The 16739-nt window shown below is 32.5% G+C and overlaps 1 protein-coding gene across 1 annotated transcript; it reads right to left on the bottom strand.

Annotated features, from left to right (window-relative positions):
- LOC139481429 (uncharacterized) lies at window positions 1-12866 on the bottom strand. The gene is made up of 7 exons (XM_071264756.1): window positions 12766-12866; window positions 6665-6757; window positions 4274-4322; window positions 2754-3259; window positions 1579-1680; window positions 751-1039; window positions 1-253 (listed from the first exon to the last, which is right to left on the bottom strand). The coding sequence occupies exons 2-6, from the start codon at window positions 6740-6742 to the stop codon at window positions 893-895; spliced, it is 882 nt and encodes a 293-aa protein (XP_071120857.1). The 5' UTR covers window positions 6743-6757; window positions 12766-12866; the 3' UTR covers window positions 1-253; window positions 751-892.
- Between the last annotated feature and the right edge of the window lie 3873 nt (window positions 12867-16739).

The raw sequence follows: 16739 nt of genomic DNA, 5'->3' as shown, positions 1-16739 counted from the left end.
CAATTCAAACAAAATACAATTTGGCATGTCAAAAATCTGTATCATTGTTCCATTATTGCCTTGAAAAAAGATTCTCTGAAGTGGTTAATATCTTTATTTCCCAGTGGAAGAAGAAGTCTATTCAAACACGTATAGCTCTCTGGTAGAAGTCTATCAGGGTTGTGTGTATTAAAGATGACTTCCATAGATTCTTCCTCTAATGGTGGATCATTAAGGTTTGTTATAAAGGCAAATAATAATCTGGCTTGCGTATCTGAAACAGAAAAAAAATGTAAAACTGTATTGAATATCACAAATATCAATTCAGCTACCTTTCACTAATTTCTCAAAAAGTGAAAAAATTGTTTCAAACATTTTGTGTAGGTAACCAATTTAAATAAATGATACTAAATTCCATTGCAATGTTAAATTACACTTTCATCGAAAGCCAAAATGCACATTACTCGTGACGATTTACACATGAGTTATTTTTTTTTCAGTGTATTTTATTTCGTGAATAGACTTATTGCTGTTTGCCTAACATCCAGTGTCAATCAAACACAGGTACACACAAATGTAGCTGGTTTAAAAGTTTTAACAGGCCCAAACCTTCACCATTACCTGAAGTAATAGTGAAACATTGCAACATAGAAAGACACACTATAAAATATTAATTGAAAACTGTTTACAGATGACCGTAACACATGTTTGACTGAGTATCATATCTTAAAATCCATAATGTTCATATTCATATAAACTTATTATTCGTACCATCTAGGGAATCAATGCAATATTTAGCAAACTTTACACAGTTTATTTCCTTTTCAGTTTTGGCTTCCAGTTTTTCCAAGACTGGGTTTAGCTTGTCTTTCATGTATCTTGCTGTGATGCTGTACTGTTCTGAGTAAACGAACTATGGTTCAAACCAGTCGTTTGACTTTATGGCATCAAGGAAGCCCATGTAGCTGAGACCATGACGTAACTGGTCTATTTCGTTTTGTCTGTGGTCTATAATAAACCAACGGAGTATGTACTGCAGCAACACATGTCGGTTTGTCATCTAAAATATAAAATGATTTGATTACACTGAGCAATATTTACATATAAAGGTTCATTTATCAGAAATGAGAAGAAAAATATATATAATCATGTTTTAATTCTTGATGACTTTGGTAGATAATGTATGTTTGTGAGCACCCCTACCATTGACCAAACAGCACAACTTAAACAACAACAAAAACTTAAGGAAACATCTTTCGTTCATTAAATCGGTTCTAGGTACACCGAAAATTAAAGATATGAAGAAAAAAGAACGACAAAAACTATCGCTATTACTGATTGCTATGCCTTATAAGAAGTAAATGTATCATTATATTTTAGGATCTTAACTATAGACGACAAAATAATACATGAAATATTTCTATTTGCCAAACTTTTTCGTTTTTTTTTTAAAGGCATGGTATTTGGTTGTCACAGAGGTATCTTTTGCCTCATTTTGTTTTAAATGTGTTTGAATATAATCCCATGGATGTTTTTTATTTTATTTTAATAAGAGCAAATCATCTTTTTACATTGAGAATAATCAACCAACATTCTCACCGTTACTGCTTTTCCAACTGGCCACCCAACATAATTAATGAAGGATGCTATATCGCTCGCAAGGATTTCGGTTATTTCTTCGTCAGTGTTTGCATCGTTTAACTGTGAAGAAAATAAAAGTTACATGTTAGTAAATGTTACAAATGCCTGGTATACATACCTGCCAACTGTCACTATTTGCGGGGGATTCCCCCCATGGAAGCTCCCAACTTGAAATTTTGAAAGAGCAATTGTGTCTACAATTTATACAAAACAATTAATTTTACCATGGCATTAGGCTTATAAAAGTATGAACAAGTCAAAAAACAACAATAAAGTGTACTTGCAGGCCTCCTTCAAGGTTTTTTTTAGAACTATGTCAGCCATATTGCACGCAAAACCCCAATGGGCATTTTGAAAAGTTGGCAGGTATGGGTATAAATGGGTTGCACGCATTACATAATGTGATTTTAAAAGTTTAAGTTAAAAAGCTAAACAAAGGAAAACGACTTAGTTCATAAAATTAAAGTGATTAAACTAAAACCACGGTTGTGACTCCCTCGTACAAAGCTGACCAATGTTACGTTTGCTCTTTTAATTCTTGGTAAAAAACTTCATTTATTTGAATAAAATTTCATTGGCCTCGCGCATACCTGTCACATATTATTTTAAGTTGTGTGTAACGACCTTGAATTCCTATTTTAACACTATGAATACGCTTCTGATATTTGCAAAATTATATTAACAACTACAATCTGTTAAACGACAACTTTGAATGTTATTCTAAAAACGAATTGCTTTTTGCTTTTATCAACAAAATAGGTACTTCTATGTGTTATATAACCTGACTCTAAAAATGGAAATAAAAACAGCAATTGTTGTGTCGGGAAGAAAATCTGAGGTAGCTATACAATAATTATTCTTGCTTATAGATTTTTAAAAACATTTTATTCGTGTAACATTGTTAAAATAGAAACTGCTCAAATACAACACACACTTGAAGTGGCTTCATACATACCAAAGTCAATTCATGGAGTATATTCCACCTGATGTACCTTAGATTGATATCTATTGCAAATGCAAATCCTCAATAAATCCATTAAGGTGTTTATATCAACAATGTTAAATTTCAAGATAGAAAAGACATGTCTAATGACCATCACGAAATAAGGCTGAGAGAAGACTTTAAAACTTACTTGCTGAACAACCATTCGAACCTCGCCGTCTGGAATATCGTTTAAATTGCAATGCTGATCTATTTCATCAGAATCACACCCAATGATAGCTTTATAAATGCCTCTGTGTAGGTAAGGAAATCCACAATCACCATTCAAAACACATTCAACAATGGCTATCCCAAGAGCTTTCAACTCATCCTTCTTGGTACAGTCTTTCTTTGGTAACATTTGTCTTCCTTGTCCTTCGAAGAGATTAGCGATACACTTCCGAAAGTATACCGAATAGTACTCTCTTCTGAATCCACTTCCGTCAACGTCTAATATGTCGGTATCATTGAATGTAATAACAGGTTTTTCATGGACTGGACTGCTAATTTTAGCAAGCTGTTTTACTTTCCCAACAAATCGACCAGTTGCTTCTTCAAATATTTTATTTCTGTCAATTTTGATAGTGATCATGCTTTCTCTGTTACCTATGATCTTGTCAATCAAAGGTATTATTTCGTCACGATAGACATATAAATCTGAAATTGCAATGACGATATAACATATGTACATTTTCGGAAAAGGAGAATAAATGACCAGGCAATTTTTTTTTTTTAACACATGTGCATTTACATTTAATCTATTAAATACTCTCCTTTTGATATACATAGGACAATACGGAAGCCGGTTAGTGTCAGGGTAGAGTTTTATTTTTAAGTCGTTATAACTGCTTAGCTAACTCGTTATAACGACTTAGCATATCTATCTCGTTAAAACAACTTAGCTAACCTTTTTTTAACTAATTAGCTAACTCGTTTAGCTAAGTTGTTTAAACGAGTTAGATAAGTTGTTTAAACAAGTAAGCTAAGTCGTTAAAACAAGTTAGCTAAGTTGTTATAACAAGCTAAATATGCTTAGTCGTTATAACAACTTAGCTAAGTCGTTATAACGAGTTAGCTAAGTCGTTATAACGACTTAAAAATAAAACTCTACCCTGACACTAACCGGCTTCCGTAGGACAATATTATGTCACATATTGAGTATTCAATTTTCTAAATTTTGTTTTTCATATTTGCTTTGGTGCTATCGACTTTGAAATTTTAATTTCTCATAATGAGATTTTGCATTCATATTTAGCTATGAGCCATGACTTTACTAATTTCGTTATGTTTGTTAAAAAGACGTTAATGTGTGTAAATGCAATACATAGTTACTCGTGTTCAAATATCTCAAGTTTGACTTCTTAATAATATAAAAGTGACATCGCATTTTTTTGCACTACAATAAAATTGCAAAAGATATCTCCCTCTCTTACTACTTTCGGCAAAAATAAAAGCATGATTCCAGGAGAAAATACCTATAAACTATAAGACATAAAACAAACAATATATACAATTGATGTCTTGGTATCGGATAGAAACATATACCAATTTCCTTATTTTACTTTATGTGAAAAAAAGAAGCTATGACTATATTTATAAAACAGAATATCACCAAAACAATATTAACAACAAATACAACCCACAATGTTGATCAAAAGCAAAGCAACGTACCTGCAATTGGAATTCTATATGCTATTCGTATGGCATTCCGTAACAAGTTCTGTAACAAAAATTATACTATAAATAATATAGTCATAGTTACACATAACACAGTGCATATAGCATACATTTGTCAGTTGTTGTAAATTAAAAAAAAACACGTTTACATTCTTTTTTAAATCGACGTTGACTAATCTAAATATCAACAAAAAACTAACATTCCTTCAATCTCGGACTTAATTGACCTTAGATTTATTACGCTTTTTTTCAAAGGTCTCAGGAACATGACAGTTGTTATCGATTCATTGGATGCTTTTGAACTTTTGATTTTTCCATTTGTTAGGGACTTTTCGCTTATAATTTTCCGTAGTTCGATATTTTTGTTATTTTACTTTTTATGACACTAGTTTTATCATTCATTCAAGTGGTAATACGTTCTCCTGTAACCATGTCTTATATGTATAACTGCACGTTTTCTCTTCAAGTAAGTATTTTTATCGAAATTCTTAATGTTAAGTCCATTCGTCTGTTCGCAATTATTTCAAATTTTGAATTGCAAAGATATTTAAAACCTTTTTTTTATGTTTCCATGTCGTATTAATATTTGTATTGATTCTATATTTGGTAATCATCTTTTCATGGAAACGATAATACCAAATTAATATATTTACATAGCAAATTTTTATGGCACAACTTTTTTGAATTTTAGATTCTCAATGCTCTTCAACTTTCTACTTGTTTGGCGTTATAAATATTTTGATATGAGCGTCACTGATGAGTCTTATGTAGACGAAACGCGCGTCTGGCGTTCTAAATCAAAATTCTGGTTCCTTTGATAACAATTATTTAGCATGCATCTGTATTTTTTTTATCTTATGTTCAACTGGGCGTGATCTTTTGTCACCATATATATATGACTTCCTGTATAATGTCTATAATTCCAAAAATATATATGATTGTTCTTTATGTGAGTGCTAATATAATGTTTATGGTTGAATTGATGTTTCGTAAGTCTTAGTTAAAGTAGACCAAAGGAAGACAATCAAAATCTTTTAAACCTGCCTTTTTTGACAGACCATGTACATCGACACGCTTGAAGAATCTTCTGCTTTATACGAAGGCAACAGTAGTATCCCGCTGTTCGAAATTCATAAATCGATAGAGAAAAAACAAATCCCGGTTACCGGGTTACAAACTAAAACTGAGGGAAACGTATCAAATATAAGAGAACTACGAACGACACAACAGAAACACTACATTTAAATGTAACACAGAGAAACGAACTATAACATAACAATGGCCATTATCCTGACTTGGTTGGTTGAACCTGGTTTTGTGGCATGCGAAACCTCCCGCTTTAAAAGTTGTGACTAATACGGCCAGGGTATTAGACTGGGACAGGAACATCCTAATCATTTAGAATAATTCATACTTTTGCAAACCGTAAATTTTATAAAATGACTATATAAAAGATATACATGATTAAACTGAAGTGGTGAATAGCTACAGAATAAACACGGATACATTACAAAAATACACAGCCGTGTTAGCCAAAGCCAGTGCAATGCATATAAAACGGATATATGCATCATTCCTCGCACTATTCTTAAATACCATCAAGTACGTATACATGTAATAATAAACAGCAATATACATGTTAAATAAGTAAAAATATAAGATTACGATATATATGAGATCTACGAAACATGTTACTCATCAGTTGGACCAATACATGTTTCAAACGAACAATTAGATCGTGATGGTAACACAATAACATGGGAGATGATAATTTAAGCTGTTCTTTGTTCTAACATTGCCCTAGTAGTTTATGAGTTGAAAACTTTACCTCTATAAGTGAAACCATCACGCAAGTACGTTCTGTTTTTTTTAATACATATTCTATATTATGAAATAGCGATACAAGATAATTTATAAGACAAACTGTGCAATCATATATCGTGTTTTAAATGTGAACATTTAGTGGTTGTTTTATTAAAGTGTGTTTTTATTTTGTTCTGGTATTACCTTATTTGTAGTTTTTCTGTTGGGAAAATGCGGTGCTGAAATCTTTGCTATTTTCTGGTTTATGCATGCATAACTGTTATTGACCTTGGACGGTTAATAACGCGATAAAATTTATACTCATTTATTTGTTGAGCCCATTTGATGTCTCTGGGGGCTTAATCGTTTACTTGCTGTCTCATTGAAGTATACATACTAACAAATGTTTGTTCCTGAAAGATAGTTCAGTCGTACGGGTGTAAAAATTGAAATCAACAAAAAAATTGAACTCCGAGGAAAATTCAAGTCCCTAATTAAATGGCAAAATCAAAAGTAACTCACTGTTCAGTTGAATTGTTTACATAAGATACATGTATCTTACATGACCTTTGTTATACTTACCTCTAGATTATTGGTGCTGGATTTTGGTTCAGATGATGGACCACTTTTTGATATTATGCTGCTTTCTTTATTCCCCATAACGTTAGAGTTTTCCTGAAAATTTCAAACTTAAATGTTTTGAACGCTAGTTTAAAATATTTCTTTTTGGTATAGACATGTTAAAAGGTTTCACTAATTATAATTGGGAGCCGTAGATAAACGTTAGAAAACGTTAATGTAAATGCATATCAGTCATTCACAAAAAATGGGTACAATTACAAAATTTCAGTGTCGCCGGCAAATAACCACAAAATGCAAGCTTAACATATGTCACAGATAATCTTTTTCGTGTTCTAAGTGATTAATATGTATACTAAAATAAAATTATATTCTTTTGTGATGTATATCGTAAATATATTTGTGTGATTTTCTATTCAAAATACGGAAATCACACGAATTCCGAATGTCGCCAAGAAAAACTCCAAATATCGGTGTGAATTAAAATACTTTATTTCATTTAAATCGTGATTAGATTTGCTTTTTTTATTTGACACTATATTGATTTTTATCCACAAAAATATTTTAGAATCAAAAGTTATAACAGACGTCACCATGGACACGGTGTCGTCTGATACGGCAGGTGTCCCCTCATCACCAGACATGACAAATATCTCAAACACGACTCATTCAGATCATCGTCCTAGTGACAATAGCAATATTACACATATACAGCCATGTTCAGTTCTCCTTAAAGACATTTTGGTGTTTGATGACACAGTACAACACTGTCGCATTTCAAAATGTGAGACCAAAGGCTGCAAAACTTGTGCTATTTTAATTACAGATGCTGAATTCACTAGTAATTTGACCAAGAAGTCATATTTTACCAGAAGTTACGATGATCTGAATTGTAAATCGATAAATGTCGTCTACGGATTAGAGTGCAACCTTTGCGGATTGGTATACGTCGGTGAAACGAAAGGAAGGCTTAACAAACGTATGTGCGGTCATAGATCAGACATTAACCTTAATGCTAACGACATTCTATACCAGCATTTCAATCAGCCCGATCATTCCATCGTTTCTATGACAGTTCGCATTATCGAAAAGATATACCATAGCTCTAACAATCCTAATCTTTCAACGACTCTCCGTAGACAAAAAGAAGACTACTGGATTAGACAATTGGGAACTGCAACACCTTATGGCTGCAATGACAAAATTGATGGTATAGGTATTCTATCTAGTCCTTCGTGTAACTCGGTGAATGTGATGAATATTTTCAACTCGACTCCTCGACGTAGACGCAGTCATGGTCATCGTCATTATACATCACCTTCTCTGCATGATGTCTCTATTAATGACTTGCTGCCATTCATACAAAATCCGTTAGGTATTCATCACATTCGCACGAAACTTTATTCATTACCCCTTTCGAAACTTCATTCTCTGTTCAATTTATGTTTGGAATCCACTGTTACAAACCCTCATTCAAACCAATACAAACTTGAAGCTATAATTTCGGATATTGCAAGACACAGACTTTTCAAGCCAGTTCGCATTGGAAAAGATGAAAAAGAGAAAAGATCTTTTCTTAATCTTTCCTTTGCCAACAAAGGTCTCGATGGCGTCAACCTAGGCAATATCCTTCATCATAAATTAGTGCAATCGAAAATACCTCCTTATTTCAAAGACCAGTCTGTACCAATAATTTCTTATACCTATACCAAACCTATTGCAACTAAAATTTTCAATTACAAACGCGTTTTGCAGGATCTCGATATTGACGACTTCAAGTCTAAACCTCCTGATTGCACTTGTGCTAGTTCCAAATTCACTTATAATCCTGCTGGCCACGTTATTACCGGTGACCTTAACATTGTTAATAACACTTCTCTACGAAATGTGTTATCGAAAGGTCCCAAATATCGTGAGCCTAAATCCATCAATTGGAAATACAACTTGAAAATTTTGATGGATTCAGTCGAGGATTATGCCAGGCAATGGGCTAAGCGCGAGAAGGAAGACGTAGACACTCTTTCCGAATGGATTAAGGCAGTGAGGTCGTTGATACAAATCAGAATTAAGAAACTGAATGGGTCCATCAATGCCCATGCTACGTCAATCTTTAAAGACCCAAATGTTGCAAAACACCTATCCGACCTCCATGACAAATATGTTGTTGTCCCTGCAGATAAAGCCCCAAATAACATCGTTTTTGTGTGTAAAAGTCACTACATCAACTGCTTGATAAACGAATTAGGTATTGACAATTCACTTGGTAACTCAACATATACCCTCACGACACTTACCAAAGAGGAAATCCTGGATAATCATAGGTCTGTTCTATGTTCCTTTGGAATTTCAACCAAAGATGAAGAACTGGATCTTCCATCACTGTATTGGATACCTAAACTACATAAGTGTCCTTACAAACAACGGTATATTGCTGGGTCTTCCAAGTGCTCCACGAAACCTCTTTCTAAATTATTAACATCTATTTTATCAGCAATCAAAGACGGGCTTCAAAGTTATTGTGAAACTGCCTATTCTAGAGGTGGCGTGAATCAGATGTGGATACTTAAAAATTCAAAAGATCTTTTAGAGTACATACAATCTAACTCTCTTTCATCTTGTAACAGTATTAAAACATTTGACTTTTCTACCCTGTACACAAGTATTCCACATTCCAAACTAAAAGACAAATTGAAAGAGTTGATATTACTTTGCTTCATAAAAAAGAATGGCCAACGTAGATACAAGTATCTTGTCTTAGGGAGGGATAAATCCTACTTTGTAAAGAATCACTCTGATTCAAACAAAAAATTCTCTGAAACTGATATTATCAAGATGCTTGATTTCTTGATTGACAACATATTTGTTACGTTCGGAGGACGTGTTTTTCAACAGACTGTCGGCATTCCAATGGGAACAAACTGTGCCCCTCTACTCGCCGACTTGTTTCTTTATTATTATGAGGCTGACTTCATGCAGGAACTTCTTAGGAAGAAAGATAAGAAGTTAGCAATATCCTTTAACTCTACTTTCCGCTATATAGATGATGTCCTTTCACTAAACAATTCAAAATTTGGTGACTATGTGGAACGCATCTATCCAATCGAACTAGAGATAAAGGATACTACAGATACAGTTAAGTCGGCTTCATATCTTGACTTACATCTAGAAATTGACAATGAGGGTCGGTTGAAAACAAAACTTTACGACAAAAGAGATGATTTCAGCTTTCCAATTGTGAACTTTCCATTTCTAAGTAGCAACATTCCAGCAGCACCTGCATACGGGGTATATATCTCCCAATTGATACGATATTCCCGTGCTTGCATTTCCTATCATGATTTTCTTGATAGAGGTTTGCTGCTCACAAGGAAGCTATTAAACCAAGAGTTCCAAATGGTGAAGTTGAAATCATCCCTTCGTAAATTTTACGGACGCCATCACGAGTTGGTTGACCGTTATGGAATAACCGTTTCACAAATGATATCGGATATATGTTCCTTACGTCGTAACTACAATCCCCTTCCCTTTTATGAATATGACCTACCGAATTAGACTATATACCGGATTTGTAATCACTTAAGCAACACGACGGGTGCCACATGTGGAGCAGGATCTGCTTACCCTTCCGGAGCACCTGAGATCACCCCTAGTTTTTGGTGGGGTTCGTGTTGTTTATTCTTTAGTTTTCTATGTTGTGTCGTGTGTACTATTGTTTTTCTGTTTGTCTTTTTTATTTTTAGCCATGGCGTTGTCAGTTTGTTTTAGATTTATGAGTTTGACTGTCCCTTTGGTATCTTTCGTCCCTCTTTTATAATATACACTTTGATTTACCCATTAAACCAATGTCGCCGATAACCGTATAACCTACCGTAACGTATCTTTAGGTACAGTCAAAACATATTTATATGATTGGAAATCATACCCAAAGTGACTTTAAGCAAAGTTGATACATCAAATTTTAAAACCCTGCTTTTAACTTTTATTGCAATGAAACGAAAAATATAGAAAAATCTTCTCTTTCTCTTTTTTTCGATTGTCGCATATAAGAATCCAACCTACGTAACGCGTATTTTGGAACGCACTAACCAAGAACAAATCAAAATGATGATTATTTCATTGAAAGCACCCATAAAGCTTCTCAATAATCAGTTTTGAGAAAGCAACTCAACAATATTGTTACATATTTCCATGTATAATGTAAATAAAACTAACCTCCGTTTAAATAACCTCCGTGACGCAGTTATTTACAGTTTTAGTTGTCAGACTTTTTTATCAGTATCAGCGGCTGCCGACACTGCCGAAAGTCATTTTTGTAGCAGACATTATTTATTATAAAGAAAACAGACAAACAAAATACAGATTTTGAGAAAAAAAATGTTGTTTTGAGAAAGGTATGTTAACTTGTTTTTTCCCTATTATGTGAGCAACATTATAACGTTTAATAAACGTAATATCAGCCATTTTCTTAGATTTAAAATAGTCTACAACACAACTTGTGTAATTACGACGACAATCATAACTTTAACAGCGGTTTATGGCAAACATTTTCAAGATTATTTAGGACTCATCAATGTAACGGAGGTTATGCAAATAAAAAAAATCTAAAGATGCATGTAAAAACGATCATACCAATTGAAATTCTTGTACATTGGTATAGATACCAAATCAGTTCATCAATTATCACTAATAAAAATTAAAAGGTGATGTCAATCATAGACGACATCATTAATTTACGTTACGGAGGATAGAAATTTAAGGAAAAAAAGTTTTTTTTCCCTAACAGGACTTTACTCTTTTTAAATAACGATTTACTAAGAAAAATGTTTAATTCTGTTGTCTTGTTTGTCATTTAATTCCAATATTTACATTCATTTATATGTTTGCTGTTAGTAAGAACTGGAATTGTCCGTTATGGAGGTTTTAAATGTCGTTACGGAGGATAGAAATTTTCGAAATGAAACTATTTTGACTCCAAAACTTCATAGTTGAGTATAATACATACATTATGGTGTGAAGGAAGATGACATTATCTGTAAAGAGCTAATAAAATTAAGTTGAACAGTATTCGGTTTAGGTAAAACATATTTTTGAGTGAAAGTTCATGAATCGTTACGGAGATTTTGACAAGAACAAGTCCATTTGACTAAAAGAAACATATAACTTGATAGAAAACAGTTTTTTAGTTTGTAATGTCAATAAATTGTTAAGAAAAGCTAGCATTAAAGAGTTAAGTGTTACTATGTATCAGCATTCAGATACTGGTTTGATATCAACCTCCGTAACAAAGATGGGGGTGTGGATTAATACAAGCATAAAAAATACATACAAGTGATTCAAAACATAAATAATAGGGTTTTTCCTGGAAAGCTGTATTATGAAACTAAAATATTATACAGCATAACATTTCATTAGTTTAAATTCATTACTAAATAAGTTGTGAAAACTACTTATTTGAATTATGTTTTAAACACTATATTAATTCAGACCTTAAAATTGGTATTTGCTTTCAATATATACAGAATAATACGTATAAATCAGTTTGCTATGGTGGTAAATGTAACCCATTTCACATGAGCCTGGATTTAAATCTTGTGTTTTTCTCTAATGCAATTTTTAAGATGACTTTATACAACACTAACCTCCGATACGTTCATACTTACCTTGTCTTACAAAAAATGCTAAAACTAGAAAACAACTAAAATGGTGTAAGTAAAAATTTAAAAAATGACAGACTAGATATAGACACAGAAGAAAACAACACTCTCTCTCTGCTCAGTTGAAATTTATTTTTTAACAGTGTCTACTTTCGAATTGTACCCATTTTTTGGGAATGACTGAATTTATGATTCATGTAAGATTACAGAAACTAATAATATAAAGGATAAATTTCTCCGTTTCTTAATAAATTCTACAACTCTTTACATGATAACGTTTGTAAATGCAAATGATTTGTTTTGATTACTTTTAGAAAATTTACCAATAGTCAGATTTGAATATATTTGTAGGGCGATGAGGATATTTGACACTAGTTTATAATTCAAAAGACGAATACCCCGTGCATATGAACATTTCTAAAAACAGTTACAAGAAAACGTTTCACTCACCTGTTTCTCTTATATAGAATTGATATGGAAAACAGCCAAAAAGAGGTAATCACTTCCTCGTCAACATAAAACATATAAATATAGATATATAGATATACTAGAGATATATAAATTAAATAGACCTCTGCAGAGTTATAAAATTCCTGTCGTTTATAATTTTAAACTTGGCAATATATATGTGATATATGTATATATATATAAACCATTTTGAAATCTTTACTTGAAATTCATATAAATTAGTTTAAGTTATATTATTTCTTTGACTTTTCGACTAGGTACAATGATTCACCTTCAAATTCCTTCCGGGTATATTTGGCAGGTAAGTATACAGGCCTTCATCTGTAAAAGAAAAATCTCCTAACAAGCATCATATTAGAATTTATATAAATAAAAAATTTAAATAAAAATACAATTTGGAATTTGGAAACGTTATATGTTGTTATCAGATTATAACTGTAAACGTTATACATGTCTACTAATGGTTGTCGACATCTTACATGTGTACTTATAGCTCGATTGTATAGCGAAACATTACTTTATTAATGATTTAAGGGCATGCCTCTGTTGGGTAATATTTCTTCATACGTGTACAGTACATGTACAATATCAGGTGATATTTATAATACTAAGGCGTATTTTTCCTGTGTTGCTCACATCATGCCAAACATCAGCTTGCTCACTAATGAAAAATACTGGACAACTGTACTGAACAAGATTAAACAGGCGAATGATTAACTAGTCGATATTTAATTATTAGCCTCTCGGCCAGTTTCACTGAATACAGTCATCACGTTAGTGGATAATTGAACATCAACATTTCAGGGAAATCATCATCAGCAGTATGCGTTATTGAAGTCAGTCTCAGTAGTTCAAAACTGCAATAATCTTTGTAAGAATGTTCAACGTTTTAGAATTAAATGATTTTTGGTAATATTTTCAAAAAGCAAACTTCAAAATATTGTGATTGTGTAAACCAATCAAATTAATCTCATTTTGGAGTAAAACAAAAGTGAAAGTATCCATAGTCATTTAGATTTTGAATCAGCTTTAATGATGCAATTACAAATGCAAATGTGCACATATAGCTGTTCATCTTAAAACATGCTTGTATCAAGTCGGGAGCCTGTAATTCAGTGGTTGCCGTTTGTTGCTTCTTGCAAGTAGCTAGACCGCTCGATTGAAAGACAGTTTGAAAACAAATAATCACATTGAGAACAATGTGTGAACAAAACAAACAGACATAATAGGTAAAAGTAAGGGTACAGCAGTCATCATTGTGTCTTAATCACTACAATCACAAACAACTATGACAACAAAGGAAAACCGAGCCATGCAAAAAGGATATTTCCACATAGGGACTAAAAAGTTAATGCAAAAAATATACAAAGACAAATAAAGAACACGATATACTTTCATTTAAATCAGATGATAATCAACGTCACTACCTAGAATTTATAACATCACGAGTTGGTTGACCGATATGGAATATCCGTTATCGGTTCTATCGGATATGTTCCTTATGTCGTAATTACAATCCCGTTTCCTTTTCATGAATGTGACCTGCCGAATTAGACGTTTTATCTTTATTTTTGACATTTTTACCTATTGTATCTGTTTGTTTTGTTCACGCATCATTATGAATATTATTAAATTTGATGCGAATGTCGTACAAGTGAGAGGTTTAGTGCTATAAAACCAGGTTTAATCCACCTTTTTCTACATTTGAAAATAAAATTGAGAATGGAAATGGGGAATGTGTCAAAGAGACAACAACCCGACCATAGAAAAAACAACAGCAGAAGGTCACTAACAGGTCTTCAATGTAGCGAGACATTCCCGCACCCGGAGGCGTCCTTCAGCTGGCCCCTAAACAAATATATACTAGTTCAGGGATAATGAACGCCATACTAATTTCCGAATTGCCTGTTCCAAGTCAGGAATACGATAGTTGTTGTCCATTCGTTTTTGATGTGTTTTGTCGTTTGATTTTGCCATGTGATTAGGGACTTTCTGATTTTATTTTCCTCGGAGTTCAGTATTTTTGTGATTTTACTTTTTTCGAAATGTGAAGTTAATTGTTTTATTAACAAAGTCTTTTGTATCTTTCGATTAAAATTGTTTAAGAAAAAGAACGAGGTGTTTTAAAAAATAACACTGGTTCATCACCTTTCTACTCAGATACTGGTGCCGTTTTAAAAAAAAACAGCGTAGGAGCTGCAAGCACTTGATTACCCAATGAGTTGTGAAAGGTTTATCCAATATGCAAGTGGAGTTTGTATAGAGCTACTAAGGTGTAGAAAATTGACAATTTCAAAAATAAATTTGTCTCGTTAAATTCAGATTCTGTGTTGACGGGGTTATACGTATTAAAATCAGGCGGAGGAAACCGTGTGTGTCATTTCTAGTTCTGGAATATATTTTAATGGAACCCAATTAGAAAAGTTTGGATTTTGAATGAAAATAAAACAATTAGTAATACATTGTTTTAATACTTTGAATCGGTTACCTATAAAAACAATTCCTGTTGTTACAATTTCAAACTTAATTAATATGTCCATGCATAACATGGACCTTCTTAAATGGGAATAATGTACATTTAAACGATAGAACTCCAATGTTGCCCTCTGTACTGTGCGCTATTGTAGGCCATTGCTGTTGTCCTTTTTTCACTGTATTATTTAGAAGCTTTCTTTGTCATTCTTATTTTAACATAAGATACAAAATAAGATTTGGTATGAAACAATTCTCCACCAGTGACCAAATGACATACAAATTATCTTCTATAAGTCACTAAGTCACTGTGCTGCTTATAACAATAAGCAGAAGCCATACCGAATAGCCAGCTGTATAAAGCCCCGAAATGACAAATGTAAAATTATTCAAACGAGAAAAACAGAAGGCATGATTAATGTAAAAAACAATGAACAAATATCAAATATGATATACAGAAACACTGAACTACAAGCTCCTGACTAAGTACTCGCATGTCCAAGGTGTTATACAACCAACTCATAGTACTTCACATCCTGTTGCTTACGTAATAGGGTAAAACAAATATTTTCTTGAATTTGTCATGTGTAGGAAATCAATCCTTCATTTCATTGCAGTAAACAATTTCTGAGTCATTAAAATACATATATATCTTGTGTGTTTTAAACAACATTTCTTTTTTAAATTGCTGGTATTTTTTTAAATATTTAAAAATATGAGGAAATATGGTTACTAAAGTTAGTAAAAAGGGACGGGAATCTGATTGGTTAGTTTCCAGTGATGTTTATTGTCTTATATACAATGAAATGTTCTGTGTAAAATTGATTGTATTGTTTGTATTGCTGGACAGAATAACACTTTAATCATTCCAAGTATTTCTTAATTTGAAACCAGGATTATTATGGGCATTTTCTTGAAAAGTGAATATTTAACAAAGGCTAGGAGGTAAAACAACGGAGCCATTAAAGCATATACAGATATACAGCATTTTTTTTTAATATTCATTCTTCAAAGGTACACCAAAAACTGAAATCAATACATGGGAGCGTAATTTTAAAGTTAATAGATATTTATAAGTCTAGTTATTGCTTGAAGTAGTTTCTGGTTCTTTTTATAGTTAAGCAACATGGTAGCAGAGGAAGTTATCTACAAGAAAAATCTAAATGCTGTAACAAAACAGATATTCATGAGGGTTTCTTTCCTTTTCTATTCCACCTAAAATATTGGAATCATTACCCTACATCAGATGAAAACTGTCCATAAATGAAGACAATAGTAGTATACCGCTGTTTGGAAACTTTGACGGAAAAAGATAACACAAAATATGAGATAGTTATTCACAAGTACCACTAGACAAAGTAAAACAAAATATTAAATTATGCATTTTATGCAATTATTCAAAGTCATCATGCAAAAAAAGAGAAGGATGTGTGATTTCTGTTCACACCTGTTTATTCACTAATGTTAGAAAATATATTTATTAG

The sequence above is a fragment of the Mytilus edulis genome, chromosome 7 (genome assembly GCF_963676685.1).
Source record: "Mytilus edulis chromosome 7, xbMytEdul2.2, whole genome shotgun sequence".
NCBI classification, from domain to species: domain Eukaryota; kingdom Metazoa; phylum Mollusca; class Bivalvia; order Mytilida; family Mytilidae; genus Mytilus; species Mytilus edulis.
Note: the sequence above shows the minus strand (reverse complement) of the source record. Positions and strands in the feature narration are given on the sequence as shown.